At 48.2% G+C, this 19,545-nt stretch overlaps 7 protein-coding genes across 7 annotated transcripts; 2 read left to right on the top strand and 5 right to left on the bottom strand.

Moving 5' to 3' along the window:
* Positions 1-1,373: 1,373 nt before the first annotated feature.
* BP5553_10568 (uncharacterized protein) lies at positions 1,374-2,647 on the bottom strand (the record flags this gene model as incomplete). Its single annotated transcript, XM_032019191.1, has 2 exons — positions 1,374-2,530; positions 2,587-2,647. The coding sequence occupies 2 exons, from the start codon at positions 2,645-2,647 to the stop codon at positions 1,374-1,376; spliced, it is 1,218 nt and encodes a 405-aa protein (XP_031864631.1).
* Positions 2,648-3,064: 417 nt separating this feature from the next.
* BP5553_10567 (Uncharacterized protein) lies at positions 3,065-4,147 on the top strand (the record flags this gene model as incomplete). The annotated part of the gene is made up of 1 exon (XM_032019190.1): positions 3,065-4,147. The coding sequence occupies one exon, from the start codon at positions 3,065-3,067 to the stop codon at positions 4,145-4,147; it is 1,083 nt and encodes a 360-aa protein (XP_031864630.1).
* Positions 4,148-4,382: 235 nt separating this feature from the next.
* Positions 4,383-4,827, bottom strand: BP5553_10566 (uncharacterized protein; the record flags this gene model as incomplete). The annotated part of the gene is made up of 2 exons (XM_032019189.1): positions 4,383-4,562; positions 4,663-4,827. The coding sequence occupies 2 exons, from the start codon at positions 4,825-4,827 to the stop codon at positions 4,383-4,385; spliced, it is 345 nt and encodes a 114-aa protein (XP_031864629.1).
* Positions 4,828-5,785: 958 nt separating this feature from the next.
* On the top strand, positions 5,786-8,961 carry BP5553_10565 (uncharacterized protein; the record flags this gene model as incomplete). Its single annotated transcript, XM_032019188.1, has 3 exons — positions 5,786-5,900; positions 5,979-6,353; positions 6,419-8,961. The coding sequence occupies 3 exons, from the start codon at positions 5,786-5,788 to the stop codon at positions 8,959-8,961; spliced, it is 3,033 nt and encodes a 1,010-aa protein (XP_031864628.1).
* Positions 8,962-9,827: 866 nt separating this feature from the next.
* BP5553_10564 (CorA family metal ion transporter) lies at positions 9,828-12,564 on the bottom strand (the record flags this gene model as incomplete). Its single annotated transcript, XM_032019187.1, has 3 exons — positions 9,828-10,104; positions 10,158-12,125; positions 12,182-12,564. 3 exons carry the CDS (start codon positions 12,562-12,564, stop codon positions 9,828-9,830), a joined length of 2,628 nt encoding a protein of 875 aa, XP_031864627.1.
* Positions 12,565-13,319: 755 nt separating this feature from the next.
* On the bottom strand, positions 13,320-14,603 carry BP5553_10563 (putative 2og-fe oxygenase protein; the record flags this gene model as incomplete). The annotated part of the gene is made up of 4 exons (XM_032019186.1): positions 13,320-13,560; positions 13,613-14,040; positions 14,095-14,215; positions 14,278-14,603. The coding sequence occupies 4 exons, from the start codon at positions 14,601-14,603 to the stop codon at positions 13,320-13,322; spliced, it is 1,116 nt and encodes a 371-aa protein (XP_031864626.1).
* A 2,271-nt stretch (positions 14,604-16,874) lies between these two features.
* BP5553_10562 (putative SLD5 Part of GINS, replication multiprotein complex) lies at positions 16,875-17,684 on the bottom strand (the record flags this gene model as incomplete). The annotated part of the gene is made up of 2 exons (XM_032019185.1): positions 16,875-17,442; positions 17,524-17,684. 2 exons carry the CDS (start codon positions 17,682-17,684, stop codon positions 16,875-16,877), a joined length of 729 nt encoding a protein of 242 aa, XP_031864625.1.
* Between the last annotated feature and the right edge of the window lie 1,861 nt (positions 17,685-19,545).

Below are 19,545 nucleotides of genomic sequence, written 5' to 3'. Positions count from 1 at the left end.
CCATTTCCCCCCCACCAAAGCCTGTATCCACGCCCAAACATAACACAACCCAACACAACACAACATCTGCCAATACTGCGGCAGCTCTGCACTCTACCAAAGATGCTCATCAAGTCTGCCATCACTCCCTTACCACTACGCCTACCGTAATCCTTTCGGCGCTAACGATATGTGCAGAGTCCGCACGTTAACGGGGAAGGAGATCGAGTTGGATATTGAGCCCGAGTACAAGGTTTGTCTTGCCGCGTCCCTTGGATAGTGCCCTATCGTGGTATTTTCAGCAGACCTGATAAGGGTCAACCGGCTAACTAGGGTTGTGCTGGTGATAGGTGTCGCAGATCAAGGAGAAGGTTGAGGAGAAAGAGGGAATTCCACCAGTGCAGCAGCGGTTGATTTATAGCGGAAAGCAGATGTGAGATTACTCTTCCTTGCTCCCCAAACCATCTATATATTCCTTTCTTTCTGGACAGGGAGCTGTTACCAGAAATTATGCTAATACCATACCTTCCCTTAAATAGGGCGGATGACAAGACAGCAAGCGAATACAATCTCGAAGGCGGAGTCACATTACATCTAGTGCTTGCCCTGCGCGGCGGTAACTTCTAAAAACCAAACACTACGTTCCTGCAATACCATCATTGGCTTGAGAGTTATTAGCAACGTTTTCTTGTGTCCCGATACACCTATACTACCTTCTATGCTTTGGCTTCCGTGGTACCTAGAGTTTCCAATTCGTTTGTTGTTCGAATGGAATGGTGTGGTAAATGATGATTTCAAGGATAGATGAATACGCTTTGGGGGCCGTTTTTAGTCGATACATCATCCCCCAAACGCATCTGGTCAAATTACTGATGCCCCCCACATACGCCCAGACTCGATACCGTTTCACCTTTGCCACATTTCTCCTCCTTTCATGTTTTCCTCCCCTGTTCATGCACGGTACAAGATGAGATAAAGCTTTACGATGGAGGAACAATTGATATTATATATGACTGCGAGTGAGCGAAGATGTAAATTTAAAGGCCCTGTTTTCTGGGTTCGTAGTTTCTAAGATCCCTCAACTACTGGAATCAGCATAGAGATAGGGAGTGGGTGCGTTTACCCGGAAGCGGTAAATATATGTTTTACATCCTAAGCAACTCTAGTATAATATATACCAAAGAATATTACCATTTATTCATCTAATGCGGCCTAATATAGAAGACTTACGACCCTTAAAACCAGGAGCTAGTTTTCTCATTTACGCCGTGATATCCAACCGGCTATGCATTTCATTATACCAGTAACGCCACGCTTAGGCGTAAATGAAACCGCAATAAAAAGCCACTATACCACCACATAGCGACGAGGTCCTTTATTCCATGGTGCCAATGTTATTTAAGTCTTGGCCTTTTAGTTGTTGGTCCTCGATTGAATATATCAACTGGGGCTTTCCTTCTGGGCATCATAGGTTTTGGTGCAGGACTTCCTGTTCCGGACCGAACAGGTGGCGAGGATGCGAGAGTGGACGGTCGGGATTTGTTAGCCATAGAGGTCGAGGGTGTGACGGTTGGCGGCGGAGCAGACTGAGATACCCGCGGTTGTCCTAATTGTGATGGTGATGAGGCTACTATAGCAGGCCGAGCAGGTCGTCGTGCCGCCGCTGGGGATTGTCTAGGTTGTGGCTTCTCGCCGAAGAGGTCATCTTTATCCTCATCATCAGTATCCTCATCCGACGAACCAACCATTGTGATTTTCTGTACATGGTCTCCCTTGACTGCTCCGGAGGCATCCCGTTTCGAACCCGCGCTTCCCATGGTTAGAGCGCGAAGCCGATTTTCTCTCTCCTCCAGGGACGGACCGCTCTGTGCGTCATCAAAGGTGCCCACAATGTTCTTTCGTCTGGACAGGATTCGTACAGGTGGCTCAGCAGCCTTCCGGTATTCGTTAACCATTCCTGCCGGTGCCTTTCTAACTTGATTTCGACTTCCCATTAACTGGTGTGTTGGCGTGGACAATTTACTCCTCTGGCTTAGCTCCTTTGCCTCCCGCCGAGCTTTCGTAAGGACATTCTGGGGATTGGACACCTTCGTCTTGCTTCCTCCACCCCATGTAAGACTGGTAGCCGCTGGCTTCGCAAATCCCTTACTTCTCCCAAGAGGCACACCGCCATTATTCGCCATCATCCGTGGGTCCTTTGGTACCTTGGGTACCATCCTTAAATCCACGACTTTAGTGACATGTGTCTCTTTTTCCCTCCGAACCTCCATCATAGCTTTCTCGAGTTTCTCCTGATCTCGCGCAAGCTCTATTCGTTGCTCTTTCTTGTACTTGCAGTATACCTCGTACCATTTAAGCGGGTTTTTAGGGGTGTAGTTCTTGTCTCTCCATTTTGGGATGTCGCGGGCTATGAAGGCACGCCAAAGCTCAGCATCCTCGCCTTTTAGTTGGGGGGAGTTTATTTCGAGCTGGTGTAGCTGTTCTGCGGACTGCACGCGTTGGAGAATTGAGCGGATCTTCCAGTACTCGAGGTCCCCCACATCAGTAAGACCTAGTTATACGGGTTAGCTGATTGGCAGAGTAGGGGAAGCTGGCGAGGATACATACTGCGAATGTTTTTGATGCATGCTTTGGTGCTTGAGTGCACTAGAGACGGGGCTCCTGGCATCTTAAAGGGGACTGATATGTAGGTATCTCCAAGAACGGGGCGAGAGGCTCAGTACTCTCTGGCGGGGCGGCGGCCGGCGATGGGGTGCTTTCGTATTGTTCGGGGCTCAAGGTGTCGCAAAATGTCAATCTAGATAAAAGGGCCAGAGGCACTCGGTGGGCAGAATAAAAAATATCTCAAGTGTTGTTGAGTGGCATTGTGAATTTCGAAGTGATTGGGAACAAAGGGAACAGGTTGGTGACTGCTGGGCTGAGTCGCAACTAGAAAGATGCGGGCGGCAGAACGCGGCAGAATTCCGTGAGGCTTCAACAGTTCAACTTCAAATGACCTCGAGTATTAAGCTACATATCCAAATAAATACTACAAGGGCTCCAATCTCCGTCCAACCCCACAGTTCCCGCAACGCATCACATTGCCATGGCTTCATTCCAACCTCTTGAACCTCGAGAGGAAGATGAACTTCACAAAAGCCGTCTCCTAAATGTCGAAGAGAAACCCTTCAAACGTATCACCAAACGCCTTCTCGCCCCAGGCTCCCTTGTTTCCACACCAAGCAAATTGCCCACTCCACCACCCGACAATGTGGACGAAGGAGCTGCGGCCCAAGAGGTGGAGGCGGAGCGCCAAAAACAATTAGAAGACCGTCGACAGTTTCGCGAAGATATCCTCCTCGACTTTGCCGCGTTCGACAGCAGCATTGCGCGAATTCAATTCCTGTACAACAGTAACGAGCGCGAGCGCGAACGGTACAAGGCCGACAAACGGCGGATATTAGACACGGCTCAGGCAGTGCGAGATAATACTACGCAGCTGAGGATACAACTTGAGGAGGCGAAGAAGACGCTAGAGCAAAGAAAGAAGTTTGATGAGTTGACCGAGAAGATTACGAATAATAAGTTGTTACGACCCAGGGGAGATCAGGAAATCAACCTTAGGAAATTGGAGGAGGAATGCAGAGAGTTGGAGAGGGAAAGTGCTGCGTATGCGGAGACTTGGAAGGAGCGGAGAGAGCAATTTGGGCGGATTGTGGAGGAGGGTATGCAGTTAAGGCGACTTATCAGGGACGAGAAGGAAGAAGTTGAGCGACGAGAGGGTATGGATGGCGGCGAAGAGGATGGAGAGGTGGGTGAAGAATCCGGCGGTAGTCCAACGCCAAAGCATACCAGTATCAGTGGGAACGCGACGCCCAAGCCTGATGCTCCGGGCCACAGTAGTCTTGATACAGGCTTGAAGCCAAGACCACTCCGTTCTGGGTCTTTGTCGAGGGCAACAAGCAGGGGGCCATCGCCCGATCCATCAGACCGACGAAGAGAGGGATCTACCATGCGGGAAGATTCAGTAATGTCGGAAGTGGGAACGAAGACGATAGATTCGAACGCTACAGCGGATACGCCAATGGCTGAGGTAGAGACCCCGAGAGTGACTGTTAACGAGCCAGCCTCCGATAGCCAAGTAACAGCTGAGGAAGGCGAGGCTGAAGACAAGATGGACACAACATAGCTTGGTTACTGAGGGATGGTGGAAAGGCCTGTGGGCGATGTATTACCATAGAGAACCGCGATACCCCAATGGCATTAATCATCTATTCATTCACTTTTCGCAGCTGAATGAATGTAAGCGCTTCTATAAATCGCTGCTCTCTCAAAGTTGGGAGTCCCATCCACCTATCCATCTCCGTCCGTGGGTATCATTCAGCATCACGCCAGCATAACTCATGGCACAGCAGACACGCCAATTACTTCTGACTCAACGCGTCTTTCGCCTGCTGTATGGTTTCCTTCGCAGCCCTCACTTCCTCCTCACCCACCCCATTTCCCTGCGCGCCTTCCAACAGATCCTCTAGCTTATGCAGCGCATCGGTGATGCGTATCCGAAGGGGGGGAAATACGGCACGAGTCTCTTCTATTGCTCTGCGCTGTTGCGGGACGTTAGCTAGGCTTGCCATGGGACTCTAACTCTAGAAATACATAGAGCTGGAGCTATGGCCGGAGCTAGAACTACGTGGCATCACATACCTCCTGCTTCAACTGGTACTCGGCATTCTCATCTTCATCCTTGTCAGCTTCTAGCTTCGCAAGACGCGCCTCTTGGCTTTGTAGTTCTTTGTGGTAGGAGGCTTCTTCCTTGACGAGGCGCCGGGTAGATGAGGTGGCGATTGCGAGGGGAGTTGGCGGGGCCATGGCTAATGTTTAGGTCTATGCCTTGAACTTTGGGGCGAAAGGTGAAACTGGTGTGTAATGTGGTAGTTCTGCGGTCGGGTTGTAGTTGAAGCTGTGTAGGTAGGTAGGTAGGTAGGTAGGTAGGTACCCAGGTAGTTAAGTAGGCAGGTATGGAGAATATTGGAATGGGTCGCTCTATTATGGAGGGGTTCTTGTAGTAGCGAGAGCGGGGCAAATCCAGCACTCAACAACAAACAACCACCAAAACAAAGAGTAAGGTATGTGGTAATTGGCTGATACTGCATTAGCACCACGTATATTTTGCTAGCTTGTCTTAAATGAGTGGCGGATTTAAACCCGATTAAGCACGTACATCATATATTTTATACTTTATACCTACATACTCAGGCTGACCTTACCAATTCAAGTTGACCTGTTAAGGTTATAAGGGGGACTACTAATAGAAAATAGAGAATTCCACCTACCTACCACGACGTACTGTAGGTGGGACGGTTAAAGTGATCGTTAACTCGAAATATGTACCTCAAGGTACCTTACCTTATTACCTTACCTACCTAATGTAAGGCACCTTACGTATTTGTATACAATTGTATGTATTACTCGCACTCGTACTCGTATCCACGGCCCCCATCGCGCAAACGCGCAAACACGAAATCTCGCACACAAATCTCCACCCATCGCACACCTCACACTACACACCGCACACACAACTGCCTACCTTACCTAAGGTAGATACACACACAACTACACCCACAACACCCACAACACACACCACGCACACCGCGTAGTACACAACACACAACCTCCCCCTTCTAACCACCTAAGTACAAGTACCTTAGGAAGCCTTAGTTCGGAATTGATTGGTCCCCTAGTAGGTACCTAGGTACCTACTATTGAGGCCCCCTTTGAACTCTTACTATCCTCCGGCTACTAGAACTACGACTCCCAGTTCGCGAGGATGCTGCTAGATTCGGAACTTGAAGATATCACTATAGAGGAGAAAAAACGCCTTATTGGAAGGCTTAAACTAAGCCTAGCTATCATAGAAAACCGGAAGCTTGGACAATTGGAGGGTAATAGCTATGAGCCACTCCGTGCCTAGAACTCGTCTCTTGTATCAGCCTGGCTAACGAATCCTCCCCCTACTACAGCAGAAGACCCCTTCCCATCATCATTTCAAGTCTATCGGTGGACATTCAATGGCCCTAATGGTCTCCCTGATGACTTCCCAGTTGTGCATATTCCCAAGGCCAATCCCAATGTTACCGACGGCGAGGACTCGGATGCGTTCGAGCTGCAGCAGCATTCACCAGCTATAGATAATTGGTCTGTAGCTGATCTTCGCAAACTCGAAATTTCATTAAATGAGCACCGAGTCGCGGTTTCACTTCTTCAAAATCAGGAAGTTGAGAACCATAAGACACCCCATTCAAATTCCCTGATCGAGCAAGCAAAACCTTCAAGCTCGGCAAAGAATCAGAGTAGGGCATATCATCGGGTGAGAAGTCGCCTATTCCAAGCCATTAGTACGTGAACCCGCTTCCAAAGCCCTTATCGGCCGTAACTACGGTCCATTGCTAATTGTTCGCAGAAGACAAGACTGGTCATCATGATATACCACGGTCAAATCCTCTCATTTCTTATCCCGGTCCACCTTATTCGTTCGCATGGACTTTTAGTCCCGAATACCCTAGATTCCCTAAGATCAAGGGAGGCATCTCTAGGTGGAATCGCGACCAATTCCATGAATGCGAGCATGCCCTCGACTCGGGGTATCTAACGGTCAGGGATCTTACCAATACTATGTCGCCCGAAACCGAGACTAATAGAGAAGAAAATCACACGCAGCTAGTGGGTGGGGACATCTCAAACCTCGAGGACTCTTGCTCTACCGCCGACCTACCCAGCTTCGTGGGTAGTGAAGCCACCAAGGCTCAACAATCTAATAGTCTGTTGCGTAGCCACGGCTCTCAACTAGAAAATAGCCTGGTGGGTATAATGACTCCGAACGGTGAAGAATACGGAAACAGGCCACAACCGCATCGAGACGATGTCCCTTGTCATGGGGTTGTAGTAAACGCGCTCCGTATACAAATCAACAAAGTTCTCGAAAATGCCAAAGAACTCGAAATGTCATGGAACCAGCGCCAATCAGAGAAAATAGAATCGCTACAGCGAGAGCTTCGGGATGCTTATCTTCAAATCGAAAATCAAACCGAAGAGCTCCGAGCAAGGATGGCAAATGATCAACGGGACGTTGCGGTCCTTATAGCGAAAGCGAGGAAAGAAGGTGAACACAGCGGGAGAGCGAGCGCTATCCAAGACATGGATAAAGATCGAGACGGTTTACTCGTCACGCTTCGTACACATTATCTTAATCAGATCGAGGAAGCCCGCAAACAGTCGTACCAGGACGGCTTTCAAGCTGGAAGCACATCTGGCCAGGTACTAGATCGCGCATCAAGTTGGCAAACCGCAGCGTCCCCTATCGGAGACCAGTATCGTCCGACATCTCAGAGCCATGCTATGGGCTCTGACCATGTCCAAGGCTTAACGCTATGCAGTGAAGAGGCAAGTCAACAAATCCTAGAAGAACAAAGTGTGCGTCAACAACCGGAATTGGCACACACTACGACCAGCGTCGACAGAGCTAGCCCTCAAATTGAAGGCTCTCCTGCGAGGTATGATCAGAATGGCATTACACTATCTCCCGCGGGTCCTGACGATCTCCCCGAAGGGGTGGACTCTATAATTGGATCCCTCCCTCTCAATGTATCCCAACTTTCGCTTCCTTCCGAGTCACCAGAACATGGCTTTGAGATCAAAACCCTTCTCCGCAGTCTCGCGCTTCCCACGGTTACAATCCCTCTCGGTGTGAGGTCTTTTCCTCTGTCGTTTATCCAAAAACACATTGGACGTATCGATCAGACGTTTACGAAGGTAGAGCTTTGGAAACAACAGAAGCAAGCCGTTCGCTGGCCCGTGTTGATTAATCCTGACTGTTCACACGAGATTCATGAATATCCTCCTAGACTTGGTGCTAACGGGGCTCTTACTTCCGTTGATGGCATAGCGGATTGCGGAACAATAGGAGCTGTGTATCCTGTAATTCGAAAAGTGGATATCGACGCGTATCAATATATTGGCCACTATAAGATTATCGACCGCAAGATCATGCCCACACAGTCGTGGTTTGCCTTACCACGATATCAGAAAACCGCGGCTTTGTCGACTATTAGGTACAGCCAAGACGAGGGGCGCGATTTCCTCTCCAAACTGGGCATTAACCTGCAAAAGCCCCCGCATCCGACCTACCTCCGAAACCTTTTCGAGAGTGAGAGCGAACCTTATCTTCGAATGAGCTGGACGATCCTTCAATTAGACCGATTTGATACCCACGATTATGAAACCCTCGTCAAAATCTCCGAGCAGCCAAACTATCAAGATTCCACATCGACAGGTCACCAACCAGTGCCCATCTCAAAGGAATTGTACGACCAAGCCCTTCCACGATGGATTGAAGTCTCATTAGCCAGATACCAGAACAGCACTAAATTTTTTGACAAGCTGCCTCTCACGCCTTCTGCTAAGGAACTCCTCTCAGATGCTATCCGTAAACACGCTGACAGTGCTGGCAAGTTCGGGAAGGCGTACAAAACCCCTCCACAAATTCGAAACCTCAAGCTCTACATATCGGGGCTCGTATCAGAGCTCAGCGCTCGCCATTTCCTTGGCCTAGGCTTCGCTGATGATGTTGCGGCTATTCTCAGAATATTCACAGCAGTTTATGAGAGATTCATGTTCCACCTCTGGCATAACAACCTGAATTACCAGTCTCAGCAGGATGCAACAACTGTCCCAACTGGCAATTCGGCGGCGGTGCAACCCCCACGACGGGTTTCTGAAGGATATCTACGGCAGAAGAGAGACAGACCTGAAGCCCAGTCAAAAGTCACCTCTCCCAACAGTCGAAAGCGCAGAAGACATACTGCCCACGGGTTATTAGCGAATGCTCCAATAGATGACGAGACTCCTTCTATACAACTTGGTCAAGAAATCTTAGATTGCACCGAGGTGAAAGACGACAGCCGTAGCGATATATACGATGCGACGCCTCCCCCCGCTGAACAATAGCCGTTTATGGTGTACCTGGCTTTTACGAGCCGCTCTACAACATTACGTTTAAGGCATGGAAGAGGATTTTAGCCGTACTCGCTCAGCCCATCATTCTTGTAATATTAGTTTACTGTATATTTTGACTTAGTCTGCATGGCCAGCGGCCCGCGACCTTTTACTAGAAATTTAGAATAATCCAACTGTACACTGGCTCATAATAACAACCATAGTCTCTAGTCGTTTGGCTGTACTTTTTATGCCTAGGGTAATTGGCAATTGCATTGCTCCACACAGATTCCCAGGTAACAACTAGGCTCAGTAATTAGGAACAGGTCACACACTAACGAGCCTGAATTGGTGGGATATCAAGGCCTACTATCTACATATCATTATACTAATATAGCCCTTATTAGCAAGTTTTATGACTCTAGAAAAAAAGTGTACGATTGGTGGTTCAAGGCCCATTACAATAACAGTTACAGGCAGTGTTTATTTTTCTCACACGTCGGTATCGGTTAGGTAGCTAGGGAGAGCGTTTCTTAGTCCAATTATCTCGCAAATTTCGGCACAAGCTAGTGTCTCTACTTCATCAATTATTAGTATGTAGTTATGTTTGATATTGTTTGGATATTTCTACTGCAAAGGTAATCGAAGTAGCAAACCCCTACAAGCTGCCAATCAGATGAGATCTCCTCTTATCCAACCTCAAAAATATCCTCCTTTCTTGTTTATCGCTATGAATTTACAGTTATATACTTTTAATCCTATCGACATCCCACATCACCTTGATCCAAGGACGTCTACTCATGCAACACTCATATATACAGCATCCATTCCAGGCCTTTCTTATGTATTTATACACAACATTCCATCTCGCCATCAACCTAAACAATCCGATAAACCATCTTGGCAACAAAGAAGCAGCTAAACCCAAAAAGCAGCAATCCAGCAGTAAGACACCAAAACCATGTCAAATCACTCTCCTCTTCTTGTCCGGGGACCCAAACGTTCATGCCCCACAATCCGGTGATGATATTCATCGGGAGCACAATCGTACCAAGAACAGTTAGCCTACCTAGGACATCTGCAGTTTGTTCTTGCCGCTCGTTCATACGGATGTTGATTTGGGCTAGGTAATTACCATGGGCTCGTGCTAGGATCCTGTGCATTTGTTAGCAGACGGAATTGTCTGATTGGGAGGTGGTGCGACTGACTTCTCATAGTGAGATAAGTTTCCAGTCATGGTTATAATGTGATCCTGGATATCACCAAGATATAGACCAATCTCGCTTCTTGGAGCTACTTCCCAGTGCTCATTACATCTCTTTGCAAACCCTCGGATGACATCGGCTTTGTTTCCAAGCAATCTATATAACCCCATGACCTTCTTCCGGCAATCACCTACACGACGCAACATATCACCACCGCTTTCTCCAGAGGTACCATCGCCATACTCAGATTGTTTTTCGTTGATTTTTAACGGGTTTCCATCAGGGTTAGCGGAGTGTAGCCGTAAGATTGCATCGTCAATGTCGTCAACCTCATCCTCGATAGTTTGGATCAATGGCGCAAAGGCATCGGTAATATCGTCGATGATAGCATATGAAATCCAGTCCGATGAGAGGACGAGATAGTCTTTTAGTTGACGTACTCGGCGGCGAACGTTGGCGGGGTGGGGCGTCAACGAAAAATGAAAGCTTATGATGCCTTCCCGGAACACGACAACATACATGTTGACGGGCTCTAGGAAATTATCATTGTTCATATCTTGTTCGAAGGATCTATAGTTGACGAAGTAATAATTGCGGAAAAGTTCAACCTTCTCCCGCGCCTCTTGCACCATAATATCTTCCGCGGTAAGAGGATGGATCCCAAAGGCTTTAGAGATGACTTTCATTTCCGCTTCGGTGGGCGACAACACATCGAGCCACCAGGTTGGACGATCTCCATAGCGCGTTGGCTTTTCTGGTGCTGGTGACGGGGCTTTTGAATTGCCGTTAGGCGTGTCCTCATGAGATCTTCGCTTCGAATCTGTTGGGGTTGTTGTAGGGTTACCGCTATGGCCAAGCTTCAGGGACTCCATTGATCCCCGGGCTGTCCCTGAATGAGAATCACCATCCATGCCACTCACATGCCGCATCTGCGAATTGGTATGGCGAAACCCCAAGTCCTCGCCTTCGGAGTCTGATGAATCGCTCAATACTGGAGGATCAGGTATAAACAGCTCTCGGAAGCTACCCCCTAGTGGTACCAATTCGGATATTGCCTGACCATGAATTGTGCTCTTAAATTCTTCGTTGAAATAGGTGAACCGGTAGGGGGCGTCGTCCTCAGCACGATGCCATCCCCTATAAGTAGGTCTCAGCCGTCCTCCAACCAAGTGTGGTTCCGTGATTTTCTTTGCTCTGCGTTCCTCGCTTCGACCTTCCTTCTCAAATCTGCTCCACTCATTCAAAATATCTAGATCTGGCCATTTTGACCTTCGCCGCCTCATACCAGGCCCTTGTGCGTAGGCATCCCCGACCCGTTGAGCCATCTCATCTTCTGCCATCTCTGATAGGTCTTCGATCGGGAAACAAACATCCTCTTCGGCTTGTAGCGCAATTGTGTGCCGCCGCTCATAACCCCCATCCCTTCGTGGCATCCCCTTCGGCGAGGGGGATCTCTCAGGGCCATGCTCACGTGTATCATCCCTAACATTTCGCGATGATGCTCGAGGCGAAGCGAAGTCATCCCGAGCCATCACATCGCCAAAACTCATTTCTCGATCAAAGGAATTGGCGGGGGGACTACCCGGTATCGAAGGTGGATGGTTAACATGGTATTCTTCGAATTGCGGAAACAGAGCACTCGGCCTATCAAAAACGGTTTTCCTCTTGCTGTTGGACGAAGACCTGCTGGAAGGTCTACGACGGCGTGTCGAATCCCCGGTACCATATGTAGGAACCGAGCCCACTGGTTTTGAAGACGGTGGTATTAGCGGTTCACGTTCATCCTCGGCTATAGCCTCCTCTTGCTCGAGTTCATTTCTTGAGCTTTTCGGTCTACGACCGACACTTTCGGACGATCTAAAGGGATTCTGGTATTGGGGGCGGTATGATGACGGCGAGTCGTATTGAGGTACCCCGAACGCGCTTTGAGTCATTGTGGACGGCCTTCGAGGCCGCATGCTCTGCTGCTCCCTATATATAAATAGCAAATCAGAAAGGTGGAGGGGAACAAGGGGATCACAACTGACCGGTGGTCCAATAATCCCTCGCTCTCGACACTGGTATTGCTCAAGTTGTTGTCTTGAAGCCTGTAGAATCTGGACCTCGCGGCATTCGAAGGGTCTTGCTCTAGTCGTGACCGTGGTAGTTCCGGCATGCCAGACCCATCCTCGGTTGATGCACCAAAAGATGGTCTTCTTGCTCGTTTCTTCTTCCCACCTCTGTGGTTCCTCTTCTTCTTGGTAATTGCTTGAGGCCCAGCAGCTACCGGTCGTAAGGTAGCACTTGAGGTTCCTGCATTCTCCTGGCTAGGCAGCGGAGCTGGCTCCGGTCGCTGGGGACTATGCTCAGAATTTCCAGGATTCGACGGGGCCATCGAGGTAGATGAAGGTGGGGGGGGTTGCGCCGACATGGGCTGGATGTGTATGGCAGCCAGCAACTCTTCAATAGAGACACCTGTCACGCAGGGCCAAATAGATATAAACGAAGGCACAAATTGACCACAAATTATGAATCCGTTTGCCTGTGCCGCTGCTCTGAACTGAGCAAGCCGAATTGGAGGTTTTGATGGGGGAGTGGGCTCAAGCTCCCATCGGCGGCGCGATAACCTCAATCAGCTGGAAAGCATTGGTAGATAGCAAATGTTAGCAGTGATTAGCTTTCTGGTCGGAGGGTAGAGATGAGAATAGCCAAGTTCGTAGGGCAGAAGTAGACATAAATGGTAAATGTACAAGTAAATTCTCATCGGAATTCGAGAGCCTCAAGGGTCGCCAACGTCATTATCGCTCACCCTAGTACCGTAGGAGCAGTGCGGTTCTACGCTTGTCTCGCTCACCGCCTCTGGGGGGAGATGGATGACTAAGCCAATGACGACTTCAACGGGTGCTTGGCTTGGAGCTTTGCAAAATTAAAGTATCGTACCTACCAGCTCTATCATATATACCGTGCAATTTGTACCACAGGTAGTAATCAGATTGCCATGCAAGCCTGACGTTGCTAGCGAACTACTTACTAACTATTATCGGGCGTTGTTCTCATTGCAAGGAAGAAGTAGCACCAATTGATTGTTATATATTCTGCAATCCTCATCGCAATATACCGCATTGCATGGACCTATTTGCTACCAACTGCTGGTAGCTCCAGGAACAAAGCAAACCAAAACACCCCCTAATAAATCTTCGTAGCCAACCCTGGAAGAACCTCAAGATCCTTCTCATGGTATATATACTTTCCCTCCTTGGACACTTCCGTAGGTGCAATACGACGTTGTTGCTGCCTCTGTCGGGCGAGCACCCATTCCTCCATGGTGATCGTCTTTCCAAGGTCGGTGAAGTTGTTAGATTTCAAGTCAAGTCTGTGAAGTAAGGGGCTGTTGGCGATGGGATTGAGGATTACGTGGTTGTTAGGTCTACTGTATATCAGCTCAAAATCTCTGGATGGAAAGGAAGAATAGTATATACCTCGCAAAATAAAGGAGCCCAAGACGGTCGATATGAGCCTGGTCGCTGGGCGGCGCGTGCACACGATGGATACTGCTCTTGAAATACCCAGCCGTAAGCGCACTCAACGCATCACAGATATTAACTGTGATCGTAGCATCCTGAGGCTTCACCCATTTCCACTGATCCTCGGAATTCAGAATCTGCAGTCCTGCAACCGGCTGCCGGAAGAGCAGTGTGATGGTTCCGAGATCGGTGTGGCCGGCGCCGTACAATTTGCCAACTCCCTCGTTTTCCTCCGGGGTGCGTGCTTTGTAGTGCATGTACCGCAGGTGGTCTTCGCCTTTCTCGTTGTAGGCGTGGTCTTTCACTAGCTGGTCCTGGTCTGGAAGTTCGAGGAGAGTGGCGAAGACGCGGAGGAGTCTCACGACGACTTTCTCATGAACGTCCTATTCAGTATTAGTGGTGGCTATGAACAAGTAGGGAGTAATGGCCATGCATACCCTACTAAACTTCTCGATCTCTTGTATGTGGTCCTCTACAACCTTGGGATGAGTCCGTGGATGGTACCCATCGAACTTGGGGATGTTGTAAACCTCAATATTGTCTTTGATTGTGCCAATACTAGCGGTAACTCAGCTATCCATCTAAAGCCCCCATCAACAAACAAAGAGATCGAGACTTACGTTCTAAGCCCCGAAGGCCTATACCCGTTGAAGTTCCCCCCTTCCAACTCCTTAAGGTTATGGTACTTCAATTTCTCCTCAAGCGGGAGATCATAGAATTCTCGGCCTAATGCGAATTGGCGATTGACTTCCTCCTGAGAAATGCCAAAGTTCTTTACGTAGAAAAAACCAACATTGTGAATAGCATATTCCAACTGCTTCGCAAGCTTATCCTTTCCACCGGGTTGGTCGAGGTCATCGAGATGGAGAGTTGTGAGTTCGGCCCAGTCCAGATCTTCCTTAGTCTCCGGAATTTGCTTGTAAGGTGATAGGGTTACAGATGGCATTTTGGGGATCTGGCTGGGATTTTGGTATCGGTTCTGATATGGAGATCGATACTTGCCTTGATTAGACAGGGCCTGGAAGAGCAGAGATGGTACTATTTGTACATAGACCCGGTCCGCTACCCTCCTTATCCCTCTCCCGTTGCCATGTGGCGCAGCTCCCGTCCTTATCAATGACTAGCATCAGAGTGACTACTCTGAAGAAGCACGTAAATGAGGGCCTGATTACGCAATAGTGACATTCGAGATGGAAGGCAAACACGTAGAGGATGGAGGCATAGGCTTCCCTAACGGGTGTCTCTCCAGTAGAACATTTGAACTCGAAAGTGATTGATAAGAAATCTTGAGGGGAATATCGAAAGGGCCTAGCGGTGTAACACGGCCTAAAGATTCAACCAAACAGTTAAGTATCAGCAGCCAACGGATATAAAATCCCCCGGTTTTGTGGTCGTAACAAAGCAGTCGTGGGATGCGGCCGCACGACCCTTGTGTTGGCTGCAGCTTGACGTGCTAACATTGACATTTGACGCTATGACTTACAAATCCACCACAATAAATGGCATTGCCGCGACAAGAATGCTATATGACAGTTATTAGTAGTTGTTATCGAAACACACATGTTGCCTGTTTCAATCATGAGATGGTCCTGTGACTCGGGCAACAAAACAGCGTGCACAATTCGACGTGCATGCTTGAAGTGAGTTACCTTACTACACAGGAAGAGGCAAGCATACATACTTAATCAACAACTACATTGCAAGCACATCTGAGATAGTTTATTCCCGCAAATCCAGATTGAAAAAGTCGAGTTGGGAACCGGAAAGACTGCGCCTAGCACGAAAGCAATGAGGGCTAGGAATAACCACTTGATAGGACAATTCCTCTCTTTTTTCTTTTTTTTTTTGGTTGCAGTAAACACGGGTAAAATGCAATACTAGAAGGAATGAGACCGTTTCTTTGGATATCATTCAGGGCTGAAGCATTCAAACTGCCCAGGCTTCTAGAGGCATAGATAATACCCACAGGACAGCAAGACTGAGTGTATAATTGATAGACACAGCAATATGTTGATAAACTATCCAAGAGAGCGAGTGGGGATCCGATGCCTCCTAGATCCACTTGGACCTGCGCAGTTTAGCTTGATATCGGGAGACTTCGAGCTTGAAAAGAGATGATAACGGGAGAAAGGCGCACGTGTGCTGGCTTTTTCTATCATCGGGAGCAGAGCGGTCTGATTAGTTGTTTATCTTTTATGCCGGTGGAGGAGGGCTGCCTCGCAATGAGGCAACATCGACATCTCGATTGTAGAGGCGTTGGATATATTGGTCGATATTGCTAAGATGGTGGGTTGGAATAAAAGACGCTTCGTTATCCAGCTTAAACGAGTCACTCGGTATAGTAGCCAGCAGGGATTTATTTCGAGATTTAGGACTGGAATCGAATAACTTGAATGGTTGGCAGTATCTCGAGGTATACTACACCCATGAATCTTTGACCAATTGGGACGAGAGAATCTGGTAGGCCATATTTCTAAGAGTTGCCAAGCAAAAGGACACATACGAAACCATATCGTAGCCAAATCTGGGTCTCACGAGCTATAACAGGCAAGATACCGTGGGAATAAAGTATGGATGCGTCATATCATGGCATCAAAGCAAATTATGCCATTAGGTTCGTGATGGGATGATGATGCGGCTATTGTACCATCCCAACCGGCCTCCATAGTAATATGACGGTCATGATTCCGAAAGTGGAGATTTCCCAAGTAGTCATTGGCTTGCGGTTGAAGGAGGCCTCATTGATCTGGTATCGTAGCCATATTTTGGAATCCATAAGGAGCCCTTACTCTCAAAGGGCTGACGGGGTGAGTGGACTTCTGAGTCGTAGTTGTTGGTATATCTATGAGCAAGGGAGCGGGACTAGAAAGTGCTTCGACCTCCATATATTTCTGTTTCTTCCCAGGGTCAAGATTCTGGAGAGAATCGACAGAAAACCCTTAGTGCAAAAAAAGGGTTCTCTCGTTCTCTGTATTTCGTGGATGTTGACCACCGTATAGCGTATATAGAGCAGGTATCCTCTTTGGCCGGTATGTTGGCCCGTTTTCCCAGGAATATGTTGATGGTATGGTATGCCACAATAAATCGACATTGCCCCGTGCATCTTCGGGCTGGTACTTGGGATCTTGTATCCAGGTTATCGCAGGATAGTCCTCGGGGTAGATAGGTGCCAGAGACTTGGTGCTGTGAAAGTCTCAAGCACATAGTATCCCCATCCTCATACAAGCTCCAGCTCCCCCTTATCAACCAGGCCCTTAACATCCGCCCACCTTGCGACAACCACTTCCCCCCTCCCTACCTCCCACTCCGCATCGCCATCCCGGCCTCTCCCCTTAACAACCACACCATCTTCCCTCTCGCCCTCTTCCCTCGACCCTAACCCTCTAACAAACACAGCCCCCTCCTCATCCGGGCCCTCAATCATGCTAATCCCGCCCGCAGTATCATTCAAATCCCTCAGCCTCTCGGGGAACGCGGCCAAAAAACTATCCAAAAAATGAGAATGCAACAGGCCCTGCCGCCTCGTCGCATACTGTATCTCCAGCTCGCTAATCTTGGCTCTTCCTTCTGGGGTGGAGAGGTAGAAGAGGGTATGCTTGTCGATTTTGCTGAGGCGCGCGCGGAGGTAGGAGCGCGTGAGGAATTTCCAGCGCTCGAGTTCGGTCTGCAGGATTATCAGGGTAAAGTTCGTGGTGGGGTCCATGTCGCCCGTTAGCTGTTCGATACGTTCGACTTGGGATTTTATGCGTGTAGAGATGCGGTCTATTAGGTTATCTTGGGGCCATCTGTTCATGGGGTGTGTTAGCTAAGGTAGACAGTAACATTGTGTTAGGAGAGTGAGGTAGAAAATGGAGCTTTGCGCCTACGGTAGCAGTTCAGTTGTTCCTCGCTCGTTGATCCATGCTCTTGTTAGTGACTGTAGATCTGCTTCCCCGGAAGGCTGGCTAGGGCTGTAGTCTTCTTCGTGAGCGGCGAAGGGGTCTTCAGCGTGGTGATCGAGGTCGCGAAGGATGTCGGAGATATCCATGGTGTGACTTGCTATTATTCGCTCTGGAAGCTAAGGCTGAAATGGAGGGGGATATAAGGTTACGGCCTGCAAGAGTTATGATTTACTTATCAAGGTATCATCGACATTTCACCTGTGTTGGGTTGCAGAAGAGATATAGAGGCGAGCGTAGAGTGGATGAAGATGATCTACTAATAGCGCGTCGCGACCAGCACGCGTACCGACTAAGGTACCTAAGGGAGGTATCAAAAGACCTCTGTCTGTTATTTACCGTATTACGAAGTACAACTGCGCTGGTTCTGCTGCATTTCTCTCTTTTCCATCAAATTCGGTTAATCTCGCTTACTCGTCTTCCAAGTCTCAAAAAAAAATAAAAAGAATACCAATTAATGAAACCCCATCAAAATTAAAAGCAGGACCTCGAAATACATTATTCCCTTTACGGGAAGGGCAAAAAAATTGGTAGCTTCTCTTTGATTGAGCGTGTCCTGTTTTTCAGTTAGTCTTTGGAGGTGGTATTTTCGTAACAGAATTACTAACATCCTTAGTGCAGGGGCCATGCTAATCTTCTCTGTATCGTTTCAATTGACCAAATGCCCGAAGGCGAGAGTAATTCTGCTAATTAGCTTTATATGGTAGCCTAAGCCAGCGCGGCGAGTGTATGCTCAGGCTGCTGTGGCTCCAACTTATTTTGCCACCAACATACACCCGCAACAAGGCACTGTGGTATGCAAAATGAAATGGAATAAATTAATGGAGCTTCGTTCTATTGCTTAGGAGATGGATAGAGGTTATGTGGTTTTACACAACTTCTTCTTGATTATCATTACTTTCTCGAATAATCCAGCGGAATTCATTACATAGAGGCAAGCTGCACTCACAAAGCAGCCCATCGCAAGACAGGCGGACCTCTCTCCTCCACGGCGACATACTACCTATGCTGCAATATGACATCTACCAAGATTCAATCGACTGATACGCTAGGGTATTTATAAGCTTGGACGCAGCCAGGGCAGTCTTATCTTCACAGCGGCATTTACGAGGCACAAGATATAAGTTTAGACATGGATTTTTGTTAATATCACCAGCAGCTTAGCAAGGTAACTAGCTATTCTGCATAGCATCCCAACTCTACACTGTGCATTTCTCATCTCTCTACCCGGCCAGCAACTACTTATTCGTATCGCTCAATGAAGCCGGGTCAATGCGCAATCTCTCCTCATAAAAAGTACCATCAATCAATATCAATCTCAATTTTCACATCATCTTCATCTTCTCAGCCTTCTTCATCCTCAAGCCTCCACTGTTCATTCGCGCTCTCCGCAAACCAAAACGCAAGCAACCTATGAACAGGCACATGAAAAGCCAAGCAATGTAAAAAGAGTCCGGGATATTAAGAGGATGGCATGGGTGCAGTACCCGAACAGGGTAATTTAAGAAGTGATCAATCGTCATCGCATCGAAGGGAGAGAATCGGGAAAAAAGGTGTCGGGTTGAGCAAGGCCGAGTAAGCAGGTGGATGCTATGTTTGGCTGTATGTACGTTCTGTGTGTATCGTAGTCGGGTGTTGTGGGAGTCAGAGCAGACGAGGTAGGCTCGCCGCTGGTTCGCAGGACATGAATCATAGGAAAAAAGTTTTGTTGTGCCGGTTTTGTATTCGGTGATCATGAATATTTTCATTTGCGATCGTTGTATGTGGTCTTGTTGGTGTTTTTGTATCTGGCAATGGATGCCATTAGAAAAAGGAAATGCGGTCCAGGATTCCTGATCCAAGAATAGGCCACTGCGCCAACCGGCAGTAGTCGTAATAGTATAAAGCGCTCCAAACTCAAAAAGGTATGCCGATGCAATATGCACGCCAATGCGCCAGAGCAGATAGAAA

Source organism: Venustampulla echinocandica (genome assembly GCF_003357145.1).
Source record: "Venustampulla echinocandica strain BP 5553 chromosome Unknown scaffold_16, whole genome shotgun sequence".
Taxonomy (NCBI): domain Eukaryota; kingdom Fungi; phylum Ascomycota; class Leotiomycetes; order Helotiales; family Pleuroascaceae; genus Venustampulla; species Venustampulla echinocandica.
Note: the sequence above shows the minus strand (reverse complement) of the source record. Positions and strands in the feature narration are given on the sequence as shown.